This window comes from Solanum stenotomum, chromosome 7 (genome assembly GCF_019186545.1).
Source record: "Solanum stenotomum isolate F172 chromosome 7, ASM1918654v1, whole genome shotgun sequence".
Lineage (NCBI taxonomy): Eukaryota > Viridiplantae > Streptophyta > Magnoliopsida > Solanales > Solanaceae > Solanum > Solanum stenotomum.
The window spans coordinates 33,425,030-33,442,931 of record NC_064288.1 but is presented as its reverse complement, the minus strand read 5'-3'; the positions used below and the strand labels follow the sequence as shown (position 1 = coordinate 33,442,931).

Below are 17,902 nucleotides of genomic sequence, written 5' to 3'. Positions count from 1 at the left end.
AGCCCTGTAAGAAAATAATGCACACAAAAAACACAAAGAGCGGGGGAAAGGGGGAGAGAGAGCGCACTTACAATTTAGCTGTAGGAAGAGTATAGCAACCCACAAATATGGTCATATTCACCAAACTCGGCAAAGGGTGAATTACATTTTACGGCACTAAGGCATCACCACTTTGAACGATACATCAAAAAGGAGATTGACACAATGGACAAGTTGACTTGTGAGAAGTAGAGAACCACTTGTAGAGGCAGGCTGAATGGAACTTGTGTTTGCAGGTTTTGCAAGCTAGCCGTGGGAGGCTATGATTTGAAGTGTGAATGACACTGTAACATATGGGGCATTCCTCCACACCTTCAAATTCCTTGTCAAAATTGCGTTTCCATATGCAAATGGCTTCAGCTAGGGCACCATTCTGCATTGTAGGAAAAATAGGTCATCAACTTTGCCCGCAAAGTGTATGCAGGATCATTGAGAATTATCCAATTGCTGGCAGGTCATTCAAGAAACACAACTTACACTCAGCAGTTAATTGACATCAAAGATGGTAAAATACCAATACCTAAAAAAATGGTAGATATAAAAGAAAAGGGTGACATTTTAAAGTTAAAAGGTGCGCCTCAGCAAGAAACATATGCATGATCAAAGAGCAGAATATTAAATGTAACAGCTATGTATGTCGAGGGCAATAAATTCAAATATAACAGATGGGAGACTGACAGATTACAGTAATGAGCAGAGACATAGAGGAAATGATCAGGGTGGGATGGGAGAATAATGCACAGATCCAAAGTCAGTGGGAGACACCTGATTACGAAGAAATGACATCATTGACATTAACCACTTTCTCTGCTTAACCTCACTAATGCCAAGGCTCTTGGTACAATCTACATCCACAGGTCGCAGAGGGTAAGATCCCGGAAGACGAATTACTAGGTCCATTCCTGTTTCGTCTTTTGTGTAGGTAGCCACCACTTCACTAGCAGATTTGCTCACGGTGACAGAGAAATTATCATCAGCAAAATTGGCTTTTTTAATCTGCATTTGAATGAAGGTCAGCAAGGCATTTTATGGTCGCAAAGAACATAAGTCTTATGCTGGAAATAAGATTACAAACACAAGCAAGTACAGGTACTTTATATTCATCCAGACTGGATTATTTTAACTGAGAGTATAAGATTCTATAGCAGCCAGTTTGCCAGTCACTTGGCTAGCAAACATCAGGAACTGAAAGAAATATATGACCCTACCACATTCAAAATAAAAATGATTCAGATTTTCAGGAAAACCCCTGGAATTCCCTTTATTTTGGTAAGTGTTTCATTTATTCATTTCAATAAATGTTCAAGTATCTCAAGTGCGTAAGGACGACATTCGTACCTGAGAGAGTTCATTCATAATCAGAGGGGGGCTACAATATGCTCTAGTGAAAAATTCAATAGCAGACGAAGTAGAACGGTCACGTATAGCGCTAAACCACCCTCGAACATAAGCGGGAAGAACACAAAGCATGAGGCCAAAAATTGCACCAGCAAGTGAAGCAACTTTTTCTGGTCTGACAGGCCAAAGCGATTCCAAGCAAAATAATACAGAACTAGAAGTGATGGCACGGGTTGCAGATTTTGCTGCTTCTGACACCGAAGCTGGAAGTTCTGAATCCTTCTTTTTCAAGCTTGATGGTACACAAAATTCCAAAGGGATATGCTGGAAAAGGCAATCTAACACTGTTGAAGTAGCAAATTCTTGAATGTATTGAACCATTCTCTCCCTCAGGGGTGATGATGATGGTAGTGATATTACATGTGAAAGTAACAAAGACCAAGCTAGAAAGACCTTTATCTGAAAAATTGAAGGATATTTAGCAAACAGAAGTGGTTTATTCATGCTTCTCCATTAGCTTTGAAGAAGCAAAAAAAGCCCAAAGGGGGAGGGGAACAAAAACCTAACCCGTTCAAATGCAAGCAAGTCCATTTGCAGAGCATCATATGGTAGCTTTTCCAGTATGGAAGAAACTTCTGCCCTAAGATGGAGACTTTCTTCAGCAGAACCGTCAGTAACCTGGTTGTTGGAGGCATCTCCACCAGAGGAACATGTCTTCTCGACAGTGTACAAAGATAAGTCAGACACAGGTTCAGTTGAAAGAATAACATAAGCAGAACATCTTAGGGAAGGAAGTGTCTTGGAAGAAAAAAGCATTGCATACAAAGAGCTAACTGGCCCTTTACTTAGGCCCCAGATTTCAACTGATTTTACTGCCTTCTCTCTTGCAGTTGAAGAGGACTCGACAACAAGTGAAGCCACTAAGTCCCAGAACTGAGAATGATCAAGAATAGACGATGCTACAATGGAAGAAGCTTCACTACTATAAGAACTTGCCAATGCCTGGGTAGCAGCAGTAGAAAAGAACAACCGAAGAACAGCTTCTATAATTCGGTGTTTGGCCATCTCCCATCTGTCAATTTTCAAGGGACTAGAAACATCAACAGGCTCTTTTGCTTCAATACCACTTAAATTGCAAAATGAAGAAAATCCAATTAGAGCATTGCTTCCGAGTTTTATTGGAGAAGAGTCCACTAAAACGGTATCGTTGATCCTCTTCAGCATAACTTCCAAATGTTCACAACTAGAACCATCCGTAATAACACCATTTACATTCTCAGCAATTTCCTCCATCACAACAACTGCTGCTTCAATCCACCACCTAAAACGGTATAGAACAAACTCCCAATCATCCTCACTAAAGTCTTCCCAGCAATAAGCAACTGCAACCAGAATCATTTTTGATAACAAAATCTGCACAACCGGCAGCTTGTTTATAACAGATAATGCTGAATTCTTTCTCTGCTTCTGAAATAATTCAAACAGTAACATTCTCTCAGTAGAGCTGACATATCTTTCTGGTCTTAGCCCTTTCGCTCCTTCAATTTGCCGTACAGGATAGCAGGATATAACAAGGTGAAACCAAACTTCCATATCTGAAAATACCAAATTCCATTACACTTGCAACGGATAAGTTACAGATTTTGTGAAATATGTTTAAGTCAAATGGATTGAGAAAAGAAATCAGATATTAGATGCATAAGCCATCATATATCTCTGCTACAAATCAAGGCACTAATTTGACTACTTCTTATGTTGTTTAAATCCTTTAGAAAATTGACACATTGTAGAGAGCAGTAATTTACCTTCTGTCGTTTGCCATGCATTTAAGGGTGGAAAAGATTGTGTTCGCTGGAGCCAGTGCATGATAGCCTGTTGCACTTCACAACAGTCAGAAGAAGCAGACTGCAATTTTGCAGTGTCTTGGCCGAATGAAACACTCAAGGGTCTAATGATTACGTCCATAACTGAAGGAAGTATCCTCAAACAATTTATATTTATTGTTTCACCAATATGGAGTTTATTCAAAAGCTGATTGAAAAGAAATACTGCCTTGGCTTTTCCCCATACATTATCTTCAAAAAGTTTAGACACTAATGATACAACAGCTCTCAGGAAGGGTTCTCTAATATTTTCCGCATTTGTAACAGGAGATAAATTTGAAAGACTCAATTCTGCAACCCCCCCATGAATAAGTGCACCATCGAGCAAAATGGTGACAATATAATCTAACAACTCATCCTCAGGCGTATAACATTCACTATTTAAATATTCACAGAGATAAGGTAAGAAGGAGCACAAGGCGTTGCCGCCATTCCATTTCCAAGTGCACAAGATTTCAGCTGCCAGCCAGGCACGGGAATACTGACATTGCAGAGTTGTGGTAGGTTGATTACTATGACCCTCAGTTAAAGATGGAGACACATTAGAAACAGCACCAGCAATGATTTTATCAAACCCCATCTTTGGTATAAGTCTGTCTATCAGAGCAACAAACCTGGTACCTTTTGGGGTCTGCAAAAAGTTAAAGTACAAAACTATGAGATCTTATAATATAGATCTAATGTGAATCATGATGTAACTCACCTTGGAAAAGCTAAAACGATGCCACAAAATGTTATAAAACTAAATAGTTGAATGAGAAAGTTAACAAGAATATGTTTACTTCATAAAAAAAAGGAAACAAGAATGTGTCAAAAAATAAAACCTCACTGTAACTCCCTCTTTTCCAACAAGAACATATCAGTGAATAGAAAAGTAGGTGCACAAGATCATCCCAAAACTGCTCAATATAAATTACTTAAGCGGGAAGGGCACTCACATCAATTGAAGCACTCTCAGTTTTCACCAAAGCTGCTCCTTTCCCAACTTTAATATCTGGTGCAACCCAAGCAGGCCAAGAATCATCCTGGCTTAGAAATCTGTCTAACAGCTTTTGTTCCTCAAACTGATCTTGACAGAGACATTCAAGAAGTTCAAGGACCCAGTGAGAGCATAAAGATGTGACTTCTGCAGTATCCATATTTTCATCCTTAAGCACAGCACTCCTTACAGTCTGGACCAAGATGCTTTCCAGGATCTTTCGACTATCTAGGTTGATACTAAATAGGAACTGGTTACAAATTTTGCGATGGAGAGCATGCACTAGCTCACAAGAAGCCAACCTTGACTTTATTTTTTCTGTGGATTCTTCACCAAGTTCATTGTTGAAGACAGTAGCCATGCTGCATTCCCATTTAATTATAAACATTGCAGCTAAGATTCCTGAAAGCAGCTCAACTTCATGATGCAAACATTTCAATGCAGAAAAGCCACCATCAAGCACTTGAAAAGCAAAATCGACCATCTCATTCACATCCATAGAAGGTTCAAATCCCAGTTCAGTGTTATTGTCTCTGACAGGTATTACAGAACACATGTCCTTGACCCATATGAAGGGAGAATCCATCATGAAAACTGTCAACTTCTTAAGAACCTCCTCAAATACTAGTACTAGTGTACTTTGGGACAGAAATTTTGTTTCATCATCTCCTGCTATGCCACCCAGAACAGCACTGCAACAGAACAACAAAACAACCCAAAATAAAACAATAACAAAAAATTAGGGTTTGTCAGTGTTGTGCTACTAACTGTAGTCTTAAGCAAATGAACAACACCTCCATGCCACTGAAGCCTAGATATTGAGATGGGAAACAAAAACAGACTATAACCACAGGTTCCAAATTACAGAAGATAAACATGTCGTCATCCTAGAGAATAAAGTCTTTAAACTTAATAAGAGTGCTATTGTTCCCCATATTGGTTGAGGAAATGGGCTGTTGTCTCCTTATATGGTAGTGGACAACCCTCATATAATGAGTTAATTTTTGTGGTCCAGTTAACCCTCACAGCATCAACACCATGCTCATCCTATCCTTGATGTATAGGACGTTGGGGCCCATGTTCTTTTAATCATGCTCCAGATATCCAACTCTAGCATGTAGAGATATGTTGCTTGGACTCTTCAAAAATATTGATGGGTACGTGTCAGATCCTCAAAAAATAGTGTATACATGAAGGATCCGATGCGGGTACGGCAACATTTCTGGAGAGTCCGAGCAACTTAGATGTAGAGTAGGGTTGTTCGTTGGCCAGTTTGGATGGCTTTTAGACTATTCAGTTTGTGAATTTGGTTTCTTGAAATGCTATATCAATACCAATACTTACTAAAGTTGGTATGGTTTGATTTTTTATCTTTTTGGTTTGGTAGCTTCAATTGTTCAGCTTGGATAGAGAGTTATACTTTCTTTTTTGTCATTAAGAGATAAATCTTGGACAAAACACTAAAGAAAGTGCTTTTCGGAGCTTCCCATTTTCTAGACTAGGTTAAGAGGAAAGATCTACCTAATCATATATGAACTTTGGAACTGGACTACCATCAGTTCTGAATATAGTATATAGGAATTGCAAAACAAAAACAGTTGAAGTGGTGGTAATGATCCGAACTGGATTGGATCTCTTACATTGAGGAAAAAGAAAATTAAAGATCAGTGGAAATTTTGAATTTAATTCTCATTATCACAATATTCCATCTGCGATTCATCAAGCAATGACATAAGAATGACACTATCTATCTCTGGTAAAAGGCAGGTAGCGAAGAAAAGGTGGGAAAGGTTAAAACAGTGTTGTAGAATGTGCCTGCTTCCTCGCTTAAAGCAAGAAGCGACACGAGGCAGGGGGTATATCGCTACACAGGTATGAATCACAGCGACATGAAAGAAGCGCCCACTTTAGGGGTAAAAGTGTGAAGCTGTAGGATGCGTATCCTTTTAACTTTTATCTAAAAAGCTGGACAGTTTAAGGAGAAGAAGTACTATTTCTAAAGTGACTTTCTTCTGCAACTGCAATTAGGCTGGCAAACTTCTGCTCTGGTTGCAACCTAGTGCTTCTTTTCTTCTTCAAGCTCTAAGTATGGCCTTTTCTTCTCTTCTCTTCTTCATTTCTCTCGTTGTTGTTGTGGCTCTTTTTCATTCTCTTCTTCTCTTATTTTTCTCAGCTTCATTACTTCTTCAGCTTATATTTTCTTTATTAGTTTTTCCTTTGCTGATTTATAATTGAAATTTAAATTATTCTATTTCTTCTACTCGGTATTTTAATTCAATTGAATCTATTTTTTTTTTTTTTTTGTCTTCTTCTCTCTTTTTTTGTCATGTGCTCTACTTTTTTCCCAGGTGCTCTACTATTTCATTTTTTCACTTCGTTAATTTGATTAACATTTTAAGTTATTCTACTTCATTTTTGAGTTTGTTAATTTTATTATCTATTTGTCCTTTTCTCTTTGTGTTTTCTTGTGTTGTGAGATTTATTTTGGTCTTTTTAAAAAAAGAAAATGTGTTTACTTCGAATGAAGTGAGCACTTCGCTTCACGGCTCACGCTCTAAGCAAAGCGGGGCCTTGTCATTGTTTGCCACTTCACGCTCTCAAAAACACTGGATTAAAGAATCTAGGGTAAAGGGTCAAATATGCCCCTAAACTATTCGAAAAGGTCTAGATATACCCTCCGTTTAAAGTTTGGCTCACTCATGCCCTCGCCGTCCAACTTTTCGTCTAGATATCCCCTTATGGGCGTTAGTTGGTCTACTGGACATATCCAGCTCATTTTTCATTTATTTAAATGCCACATGGAACTGTCATGTCAATTTGACTTTACCACATGACATTTATATGAAAATGGAAAGGGATCAATTATGCCCCTAAAAAATTTGAACCCATAAATACCTAATCCGACTCATAAATCAACCCCACTTTTAAATAAACTACCCGACCCGTTTTCAACAATTTTGTTTAAATTTTTATTTTTTTCGGTAAATCCCGAAAATGAGTAATTGATTAATAAAAAATAGGAAAAATATGAAAAGAAATATAAAATTAACACCAAAATTTCACAAATAAATATTGTAACGTTAGATTCAAAAATTTCAACAATTTTTTTTAAAAAAAAATTTCGGTAAATCCCGAAAATGAGTAATACCGAAAAAAATAAAAATTAAAAAAAATTGTTGAAATTTTTGAATTTAAGGTTACTATATTTATTTGTGAATTGTTGGCGTTAATTTTATATTTTTTTCATAATTTTTATTAATCAATTACTCATTTTCGGGATTTACCGAAAAAATAAAAATTTAAACAAAATTGTTGAAAACGGGTCGGATAGTTTATTTAAAAGGGGGGTTAATTTATGGGTCGGTTTAGGTGTTTATGGGTTCGAATTTTTTAGGGGCATAATTGATCCCTTTCCATTTTCATATAAATGTCATGTGGTAAAGTCAAAATGACATGACAATTCCATGTGGCATTTAAGAAATGGAAAATGAGTTGGAAATGTCCAGCAGGCCAACTAACGCCCGTAAGGGCATATCTAGACGAAAAGTTGGACGGTGAGGGCATGAGTGAGCCAAACTTTAAACGGAGGTATATCTAGACCTTTTCGAATAGTTTAGGGGCATATTTAACCCTTTACCCAAGAATCTAAGGATAAAGGAAGTAAAATATTAGGCCTTTTATATTAGTGTTATAATCTATAATATGTGTATTGTATAAGTTAGCATGTATTTCGATACGGTCTTGGTACTCTGCATTTTTTCCTAAATACCATATACCATACATAATTTTTCAAAAACTTAAGCCAAATAGCATATCAAAATCTGGAAATTTTGTTTTGATTCGATATGCAATCCCCCACCCCCCACCCTCATGCAGAGGGTGTTATAAGTGTATGGGTTATTGTCTCCTTATATAATGTTGCCCAATGTTCATCTCAAGAGTTATTTTTTTGGATCTTTTGGGATTGAGTTAGGGCAAAGATTTTTATCTTCTTATCAAGGAGCCCAAAGATTTGATATGTAGCATAAAATTTAGGTTAAAATATTCTGATATCAATTATTAACTCAAGCTTTTACTTGTCGTATAGCACATTGAGATGTTCATTATACAATTTTGAGACAGGAGACAATTACTAAGATTTCAAAGCAAAAGATAATCATTCTTAGTCCCAATAATACAAACAACAACATACCGAGTGTAGTCCCACAAAGTGGAGTCTGGGAGGGTAGAGTGTACACAGACCTTACCCCTAACTCAATGGTAGAGAGGTTGTTTCCAATAAGACCCTCGGCTCAAGGAAAATAGTTCAAAGTAGTCCAAAAGAAGTAACAGAAGTATAAGAAATGACGGATATAGTAAAAAACAATAGATAGTAGATAGTAACAAAACAGTACTATAGTAGAATAATATGGTAGACCTAATCACTGTTTTCAAACGTTTTCGGGGCGAGTCTCGAGGCGTACCAAAAATGCTCTAGGGCGCAAATTGAAAACGTAGATCTATAGGACATAAGTCCTAAAATTTGGGTCATCAACCCCAAGCGTAAAAACGTATTCTCCGGGAGTAATTTATTTTTTTTGGTTTTTAAGTTTTTGCTTTATAGCATATTTTTTATTATTAATGTAATGATATTTTTATATTTTATGCTATCATGTTTTTTTCAGGTTGTAGTGATTTTTTCTAAAATGTACAAATTAACTTCCATAGAAAATGACATTGCTAAAAATAATTTTTTAGATAATCGTGTCTGAAATTGATAAGATAGAGCTTTCATAGCACTATGTTCCTGAGACAACTTTATTCATTTTTTGTCGTTACTCTTAACACTTTTTATCCTATTTCTTCTTTAAAATATATGAAAAATAATCCGTACAAATATTACTTGAGGGTGGGAAGGACTATTAAATGTGAAGATGAATGATGGTTTCATTTTAAAGATTATTTTGGCTATTATCATATTTTGTGTTGTTAGTTATTACCTTTCTCAAATAGTAACTATAATACTTTTCTATATTATTGGTTATTAATATCTTTCCCAGGTAATAATTACAATATTTTTTTTGTATATTATTGGTTATTTATTAAAATTTATTTGTAAAATCATTTAAAGTTTTACTTTTGCTTATTTTCTTAGTAATAAAATTATAAAATTGAATATACATAAGATGTACGCCCCGTGACTCGGGGCTTATGCCTCGCGTCACGCCCCTGCATTTTAAAATACTGGACCCAACAATAGTTCAAATGATTTTTAAAATATATGGAAATGACACCCACAACATAACTTATTAGATATCAAAGTTAAAATGGGAAAATGCAACCACTTTATCGCTAGATAATCACTATCTAGTAAATTGAAGGAGTTAGAGCAAGATATGTGTGAAGAAAATATTTCAGGTATTTTTCACATACCGCATATACGAAACATTGGAAGTTCCAAAAGGTGGAAAAGCTTGAACAACAGAAACGGCAGCAGAATCCAACAGATAATGGTGCCAATGGGCTGCATAGGGAACTTGCACAGTGCTTCTATTGCTAGTTCTTGCTTTTTCAATGAGCATAGTCAATAGAGAAAGGCAATCAGAGTTCACAATCCCATCGGCAGATTTCAGTTCTTCCAAATTTGTTGCATGCATAATGATGCTAGCCCACTGTTCTGCTAAGTATTCATCATCAAGTAACGAAAGCAAGAGATCTAGCCGCATGCTAGTAGTGGGACTGTTAGCCTGCAAGCACCATGGGATAAAGGTTTCCTTGAAGACATGCAAGAATTGTCTTCCTTCGGGTTCAATGCAAAAGATCTCTTGAATTATCTTCCGCGGACTAAATATAGAGACAGCAGCCACCATAAATCTCACTGCATTAGGGGAATCCTAGAATTGACAACCAATATGAGAATGAAAGTGAAACTGAAAACATTTGATAAAAGCCACAGTAATTCCCACTGCAGGAATTCTAGAATCATTTTATACTGAAGAACAGAATCCTAGATAATACAACTCATATGAGAGAATCAAAGTGAAACTGAAAGATATTGGTAAAAAGAATCATCAAAGCAACATTTGCTAGGGTCAGGTGTGAGAGTATTTTATTTACCTATTCCCGAAGGAGCAAATACAAATGCATACATATCACTGATCAGTCAGGATTCAGGAATATGGCGAAAACCACAAAAGAATCAATTGTGGATAAGATGAGTTTGGATTTGGGCTTAACCTTATCCAGGGAACTCAGTAGTGAATCATAAACAAGCCAACAATATGCAGCTACAGAAATCTTGGGTCTTTCCTTAAAAGCAATTAATTCCCAAAACATAATGTTCTAATTCTAAAAAGAAGGCTAAGCTATGAATATTCACTAAAATAAGTGGTCAGCAAGTTTTTGTCTTCAAGGGTTAAAATGCAGAGAGAGAAAACTAGTGTTAGATAGGAACAGGCTTGTCAAACTTATCCAAATTTCCTTTTTCCATCTCACACTCTGTCCTCCTCTGTTTTATGGGTTTACAGCCCAAACTATTTTCTACTCACAAAAACACTATCAAAAGAAAACATTACCAAGGAATAACTTACAAGTGTTCTAATCAAGGGAAATGACTTCGACAATGTTGGTCCCACCAAATAAACTAGAGGCCAAGTTTCACCTTTCCTTACTGCTTGTTGATTCACTACTGACAAGAACTCAGTCACCCCTTCACCATTCTCAATAGAACTGTCTGTTTCTTGAAATACACCAAGGCAGGTCTCTTGGAATGTTGAACAGAACTGCAAAAGCAAATTAGGTTCCAGAAAAAAGATATCCGAAAGGATTTCAACAATGCATTTCCCAAGATCTTGCACATAACCCTCTGTAACTTTGACATTAAGTTGTCTTGATGCCTGATGAGAAGGTTGAATACCACCAGAAGAAAAATTCATAGAAGAAAAGACCCTCTCCTGGTTCTTCGAGCTGACAGAGAATAGGTATTCATGCCACAGCAGCTTTAAGAGAATCTGATCTGTAAGTGTCTGCTGAAATCTGTAGGAATCTGCTGCATCAGAATACCTGAAAGAAGGAATACATATCTGAGCACAGAAACTAAAATAAACAATTCTCAACATAACAATACAAAGCTGACTTAGCACAGATTTTCTTTGGCATGGCTGCAAAGAGAACAAAGGATACAATTTGGTCAAGTGGGCGATAGTTTTGCAAAGAAATGATAAAGGTGGCTTGGGCATCAGAGATTTGAGGAAGCATAACAACAGAAAGGCATGCTTGACACATGAAGTCTTGAGGAAAGGAAAGATCATACTTCCTTGGTGCTCTTTATGTGGGAAGACATGGGAAACTAATAGTCACCTATTCTTACATTGTACTTTCACAACACAAATATGGTCCATGCTTCTCAACTTTTCAAAAGTAATATGGACTATGCCAGAACATACAGCTGATATACCAAGCTGTTGGATCAGAAGAGGAGGTAGCAAGAGACGGAAGACCTGGTGGAATTTAATTCCACATAGCATTTGGTGGACAGTGTGGAAGGAGAGAAATAGTAGGAATTTTGAAGATATATCCAATTCATTCACAAGGTTAAATGGAATTGCATTGTATCGCTATATTTTTGGTGTAAAGAGATAGGATTAGACAATTCAGATCAACTTTTAGAATTCTTAGGATCCTTGTAAGTATTATGCTTTTTGTTCTTTTCTGATTTTCTAAAGGTCCCCGGCATATCCTTAATGCTGAAGAATACAATGTTACCAATTCTAAAAAAAACAGCTGACGGGACCACAGAAGTTCAAAGGGAAAAGTTCAGTGGACTCTTCACCTATCAGTGTTTTTCAGGCTAAATAGAAAACATTCTTTTATTGCTTTAAAAAGTGCAAGACGGTCTAGCTGTGATGAATAACTCAAGCTTCTTCCTGCCCACAGATTCACGAAAACTTCAAGAAGAAACTTCTGTGCTTCAACTGCTTGTGCAGGTACAACATCCAAAAATAACACGAGAGCAGGATATGATACTTGCTGCGATCCAAAACAGCCGTTTCGAAGAAAATGCCAGAATCTACTTAAAGCAGATTTTTTAATCTTCAAGCTACTCCAACTCTCTGGAAATTTTCGCGAAAACAGTAAGATCACATCCCACATTGATGAATGGCATGAGGGATCCGTTTCCCAAAAAGCTCCAAGTATTGCATCTGCAAGATGTATCATGTCTGTTTCCTTGATAGCATGAGGAATATTTTTTATGAGACTTCTCATGACTGAATATGTTGCTGAGCGAATAGCAGAGCTCTGAGATTTCAGAAATTCCAGAAATAACTTATGAGTAGATAACAAGTTCTCAGCAAATGAAATAGCTATGGTCTTGGCTTTAGAAGCACGCTTTGACTCGGCTTCCGAAACAGGCCGTTCAGATTGTGCGGTGACCACAACATCAAGAAGGGTGGCCAACGCCAGTAATGATGAAGAAACTACCTGGGATCAATTATAGTAAGAGAGAGAAAATAAATCAAGACCAACGTGGAGTGGGAAAAAAAAGATTGTAAGAATCAAATGTGAGAAGCAGCGAGAAGTCTAAATCTTTTGACAAGTAAGCAGGTATCTCCATCTGTCAGCACCAAGGAGAAATTCAGGCAATCACTAAATGTAAACAGATATTACCTGCTTGTGCATCTCTTCCAGTTCATCTGATGCCACATTCTTGTCTGACATGCTCTGGGGAGTAAGCTTTAGATTTTCCTCAATGTACCTGAATATCTCTGATGTGTATAAAATCAAGACATCTAGTCTCTTATCTTGTGCTGGAAAAGCAGCCTGATAATATTCACATATGGCAGTAAGGCTGTGATGAAAACTGAACAGCTGAAAGTTTTACTTTATTTTGGTGTATGTCAACAAACAACTAAGTCAAGAAGTTCATCAACAAAACAGAGAGAATATAGTAGAACTAATAGCATCTCCTTGATCATTCAGATCATGCCCATTGATTATAAATTCCACAGATTACATAAATGCCATTGGATTCCAAAAGTGTAGATCACAACACCAATCCATTCAGAAAAAGATTCAAATGGTGCATATTAACAGAGTAGGTATCTACATATATGTATTTTTTATAACGAGGTACTCTACATATATGTTTTTTATGCCATGATGAGCAATGCAGAACTGGTCAAACATAAACAAAGTCTAACCAATACAAGTTATTATGAAGAAACTGTCACATGTAATTTGTTTATAATTTCACTTCACCACACTCATACGCTTGCACATTGATCTTCAATTTAATTTTGGTGCATAGTACAATTACAAGAAGTTTATTTATCTTCATGTTCCATGTGAGGAAACCATGCAATTAGGTAGTAAATTTACTTCTAACAAAAAAAGGGTAGTAAATTTACAGTTAAGTTACTTTCTGTGAAACTCATGAACCTGAAATGATCTTTTTGCAGCTTGGGAAACTTCATAGGCAGAATCAAATTGGGAAAACCACCATGGTCCCATCAAAGACTTCAAATATGGAGCAACGTCTCTTCTGCAAAAAGAGGAAAAGGAAAAGACCACGAAAATCACCTAGAGCAAAGGACGGCAAGCAACCAAATGTTTAAAAGATATCGATGGTATGAATTGTGACAAAAGATTGTAAAAGATACTCCATCCATTTCAAAGTAAATGGATTGATTTGACTTGGGCAGTTTAAATATGCTAGAGGTTGGAACAGAAGAAAAATTCCAAATTATGAATCAAGCTTCAACTAATGGAGAAGAAAGAACTATTTCTAACACAGGTATCATTTGCATCACCCAATCACTAAATGATTTAGGAGTTAATTTTGATAAAATGCAAGTGTTTGTCAACACGTTGCTTAACTAATAACACTATAACTGCCAGCAGGTGCAATCTATCTATAGAAGCTAACAAGCAGCTCAAAAACTATCCAGTTTTCATCAAAATAAAGAAAAAAGAGGATAAATTAAGAAACTGTAGACAAGTCATCATAACTAATTTACTCCGAAGTTAGACTTTTGTCCATGTAGCAGAACCAAGAAACTAACTATATCTAGCTCTGACTTATATAAGATAAGTACATACCCAACAACACCAACAAGGTTTGTCAAGGTGTCATGAGTTGCTCGTCGAACCTCTCTGTTGTAATCCAGTAGCAGCTTCTTGTATTCAAATGCCTAACAGGAAGAACAGAGGAGTAAGGGCCACTTAAGTGGGTGTAACTAGCAATTATGCCACCAAAACCATGAAAAAAATATAGTAAGACACTCCATACTTTCAACAATCCAACACTCTGATGGATGCACCTAACCTCTCATAGACTCATCTCTTCCAGAGCAGCAATATAAATGAGTGAGCATATGTTTTTTGATAACCACTATACAAGTGATCATATTTACAAATTCAAGTTGTATTCATCTGAAATAGAAATTTAAAATGAATTTTTAACTTAATTGATCTGGATCCTTTTTTCATTTTTTGGATAAGGTAAATAATTTTATTCACATATTGGGAAAAACTTTTGTATACAAAAAGTAGAGAATCTACATCATAACATGATTCTCTACAAAATAGACTCAATCATCAAGGAGTCTCAAGGGTGCACCAAAAGCAATCAAAGACAAAAGGCTATCTCTCAAATGTATAAAATCATTTTCAGTCCCCTCAAATGCTCTTCTGGTTTTCTCCCTCAATACGACCCACATGAGCTAGCGAGCAACCTCCAATTGCCTGTCCTCTATGCAACACATCTCTGACAATACCTGACATCACACACTGTTGACCAAAACAGTTCAAGACCACCCTCCACAAAACCGACGCCATCTCAGAATGCAACAAAAGATGATCACCTTCTTCGCCCGAACACTTGCACATATAACACCAACTAGAATAAGTAATATTCTCTTCGTAAGATTCTTAGCCATCAGAATCACTCCCCTCGTTAACATTCATGCAAAAAAAAAAACTTCTTCCTCGGAACCCAAACCGTAACTGCAACTACTTCTGGTAAAATGATTTAACTGTGATGTTATCACTCCTCATCGCCGGCACCCGTCTCTTTGAACCCTCATTAGAGGGAACTATGATATGCTTTATAGTACCTCCTGCAACCTTTGAAATTCCTTGACTCCCAATCTTGTAGATTTCTACTAAACCTGAGATTATGGATTCCCACTTGTTGAAGAGAGGCGTGAAGTTTGTGGGTCGAGGATTGTAAATAAGTTTGATGCTTCCTCTTCTCTAATTCTTGTGTTGAATGAGTTCTCAGATGATAACGTGCTAGAATATAAATTTTGTTGTGTAAAGGAATGTAATAATCCTTCAAGTCTTGGTGATTAAGAGGTTAAAAAGTGTTTGCTACTAGTGATGAGGAGATACATGTCCTAACTTATTAGATATAGCCATATTTCAGGACCAAAAACGGTTGAATTCTTCAAAATTTTGGAAGGACTCAATGCTAAATCTTACCACATTGAAATTTAACATTCCATCATTCAGTTTTAAAAGGTAAAATTTCTTCCTATGAGTTACTTAAAAGCTGAAGGGAACAAGCATGAAACCCAAATATCGCAATCTTATACCATAGGGCACGTTCTTTAAAAGGAGCACCAAATGTGCAAAATCTGTAATATAAGATATAGCATGGCCAATCGCCTAGAGATTTTCCTATTTGGGTATTGACTAGCATCAAGGAAAGAGAAGTGAGCATACCCATTGTGGGATTATCGGTATTATCTCCTTTGCAGTCTTTTGTTGGAATAATTGAGATAGTGATGCCAATGCTTTTAGCTGTTAGAAAAAGAAGAATTTTAATGAGCCTTGTCAAATATGAAAAATAAAGAATCAGTGGCATATGGGAAGTTGAGCATATACAAAAATAAGCATAAAGTATGATACTTAAAACCAGCTGTTCCTAGTTGCTTCTAATTGACATCTCTCATATTCTCCTAACCGGACATGATATCCATTCTATTCCAACAATGAATAATGAAATTACTTTAGTAGTAGGGTCCTTTCTGGAAAGCCTCTTGAGGTGTTGTGCCACTTCACTGTCAATATCCTGACAAAGAAAGTAATTAGGTCAGGCGTGAACACATAATTCTATGGTTGCCAGATGAATAGTAGTACCAAGAAAGGGGGAGAATCTTCAGTTGAGTCAACACGGGAACAACCCATATAGCCTCCAAATCCGACAGGCGTAGAACCTTGGGGCAGTAAAGAAGCAGCAAGACTGCAATACCAATATGACAAATATTACAAAAAAAAAACACAAACACAAACGAAAACTGCAAGAAAGAATGAAAAAACAAAGAAAATAGACCTGCTGCTAGAGGGACGAGACTTGCTTCTAGCTCCATCTCCTTTCGGTCTCCCCATTATTCCTGCCTCGGCTTCTGTCTTATTCAAGAAAAAAATTGATTTCAGAGCGAACCCCAACTACAATTTATATGTTTGCCAAATTCACTGTTTTGCCTCTTCCAAATTTCAATCATAAACTTTTTTTCTTTCTATTTATATATATTTATATTTTCACAACAAACAACCCTAATATAGTTGTTATTAGACAAAAAAAGTTGAATAATAATGCAGTTGTCTTAAAATATAAGCAATATAATATAATATAATATATAATCATATCGTATCATATATTTATTTTATATAAAAGAGAACCCTAGGCCCACCTACGTAGCGCCACTATAAACCAGGATTCCCTTTTAATTTATTTTATTTCCAAAACTAGTCTTCCTATTTCATGAAAAGTTGCGACATTTATGAAATGTTGTGACTTTTATGAAAGGTTATGACCTTTCCGAAGTGTTATGAAAAGTTGTGACTTTTATTAAAGGTTGTGACCTTTTTGAAGGGTTGTAACATTTCCGAAGGGTTGTAACTTTTTCCAAAGGGTTGTAACTTTTCCGAAAAAGCACAATAAACATTTGTTTACACTGCCCTTTGTTGTCTATAAATAGAGGAATTTTCTCTTATTTAAGAACAACAAAAATTCTGAACTTCTTCTTCTTTTTTTGGACAGTTAAATATTTGTGTACTTTGCTCCTATTGAGTGGCTCACTGACACCATTATTTTGGATCAATACACGGGTATGCTTTTTACAGTGATTAATTTATGCTTATATTATTAATTGTTGTTTTTGAGTATATGCTTTAAAATTTGTTGTTTATGTTTCTGCAATGTTATTGTTATAAGTATTTGTTAGTGTATATTAACAAACATTAATTGAGTATTCAGACAAGTTTTCTCTACTGGAAGTGTTGAAGGTATAATAAAAAAATCTCTTACAAATCTCTGATTTCTTCATCAACAACATCATTCCTTCACATACAAGGATGAAAATTCTGTTCATTAAAAAATAATTTGAGAGTTAATAACTTTGCATCCCCAATTTTTTTGGATTTTATATTGTAAGTTATCTATTTTTACTAAATTTTATCAGTGGGTATTATGAATACTTTAAGGATTGAAAGTTGATTGAAGTGTTGGTCAATTTTTTGAGGTATGCTATTTCAAAATATAAGAAGTTTTCTGGTTAGAATGATTTGTTATCATCATTCGATATCTAATAGTTTACTCCATTTAATGTATGTTTTTCTCGTTGTTTTGTTGTCCACTTAAAATTGTATTGACATTTTTCGTTTGGTATGTATATGATCT

General features: G+C 36.0%; 2 protein-coding genes across 2 annotated transcripts in view; one reads left to right on the top strand and one right to left on the bottom strand.

Annotated features, from left to right (window-relative positions):
• LOC125870224 (uncharacterized) overlaps positions 1–17,902 on the top strand; it is a 1,100,495-nt gene that overhangs the window by 137,627 nt on the left and 944,966 nt on the right. The window lies entirely within an intron of this gene.
• Positions 78–16,712, bottom strand: LOC125870208 (E3 ubiquitin-protein ligase listerin). The gene is made up of 16 exons (XM_049550581.1): positions 16,553–16,712; positions 16,360–16,462; positions 16,229–16,291; positions 15,943–16,020; positions 14,317–14,408; positions 13,657–13,759; positions 12,886–13,038; positions 12,050–12,699; positions 10,809–11,280; positions 9,652–10,112; positions 4,199–4,931; positions 3,183–3,891; positions 1,945–2,972; positions 1,378–1,836; positions 805–1,035; positions 78–412 (listed from the first exon to the last, which is right to left on the bottom strand). The coding sequence occupies exons 1-16, from the start codon at positions 16,606–16,608 to the stop codon at positions 185–187; spliced, it is 5,619 nt and encodes a 1,872-aa protein (XP_049406538.1). The 5' UTR covers positions 16,609–16,712; the 3' UTR covers positions 78–184.

Bases quoted from the DNA above. Each gene is read 5' to 3' on its own strand.
- LOC125870208 (XM_049550581.1), bottom strand. From the start codon at position 16,608: ATGGGGAGACCGAAAGGAGATGGAGCTAGAAGCAAGTCTCGTCCCTCT. The intron at 11,281-12,049 runs GTGAAGAGTCCA...TCCTTCTTTCAG, and splicing joins AGCCTGAAAAACACTGATAG to GTATTCTGATGCAGCAGATT. The intron at 10,113-10,808 runs GTAAGTTATTCC...TGTCAATTCTAG, and splicing joins TTCCCTTGATTAGAACACTT to GATTCCCCTAATGCAGTGAG.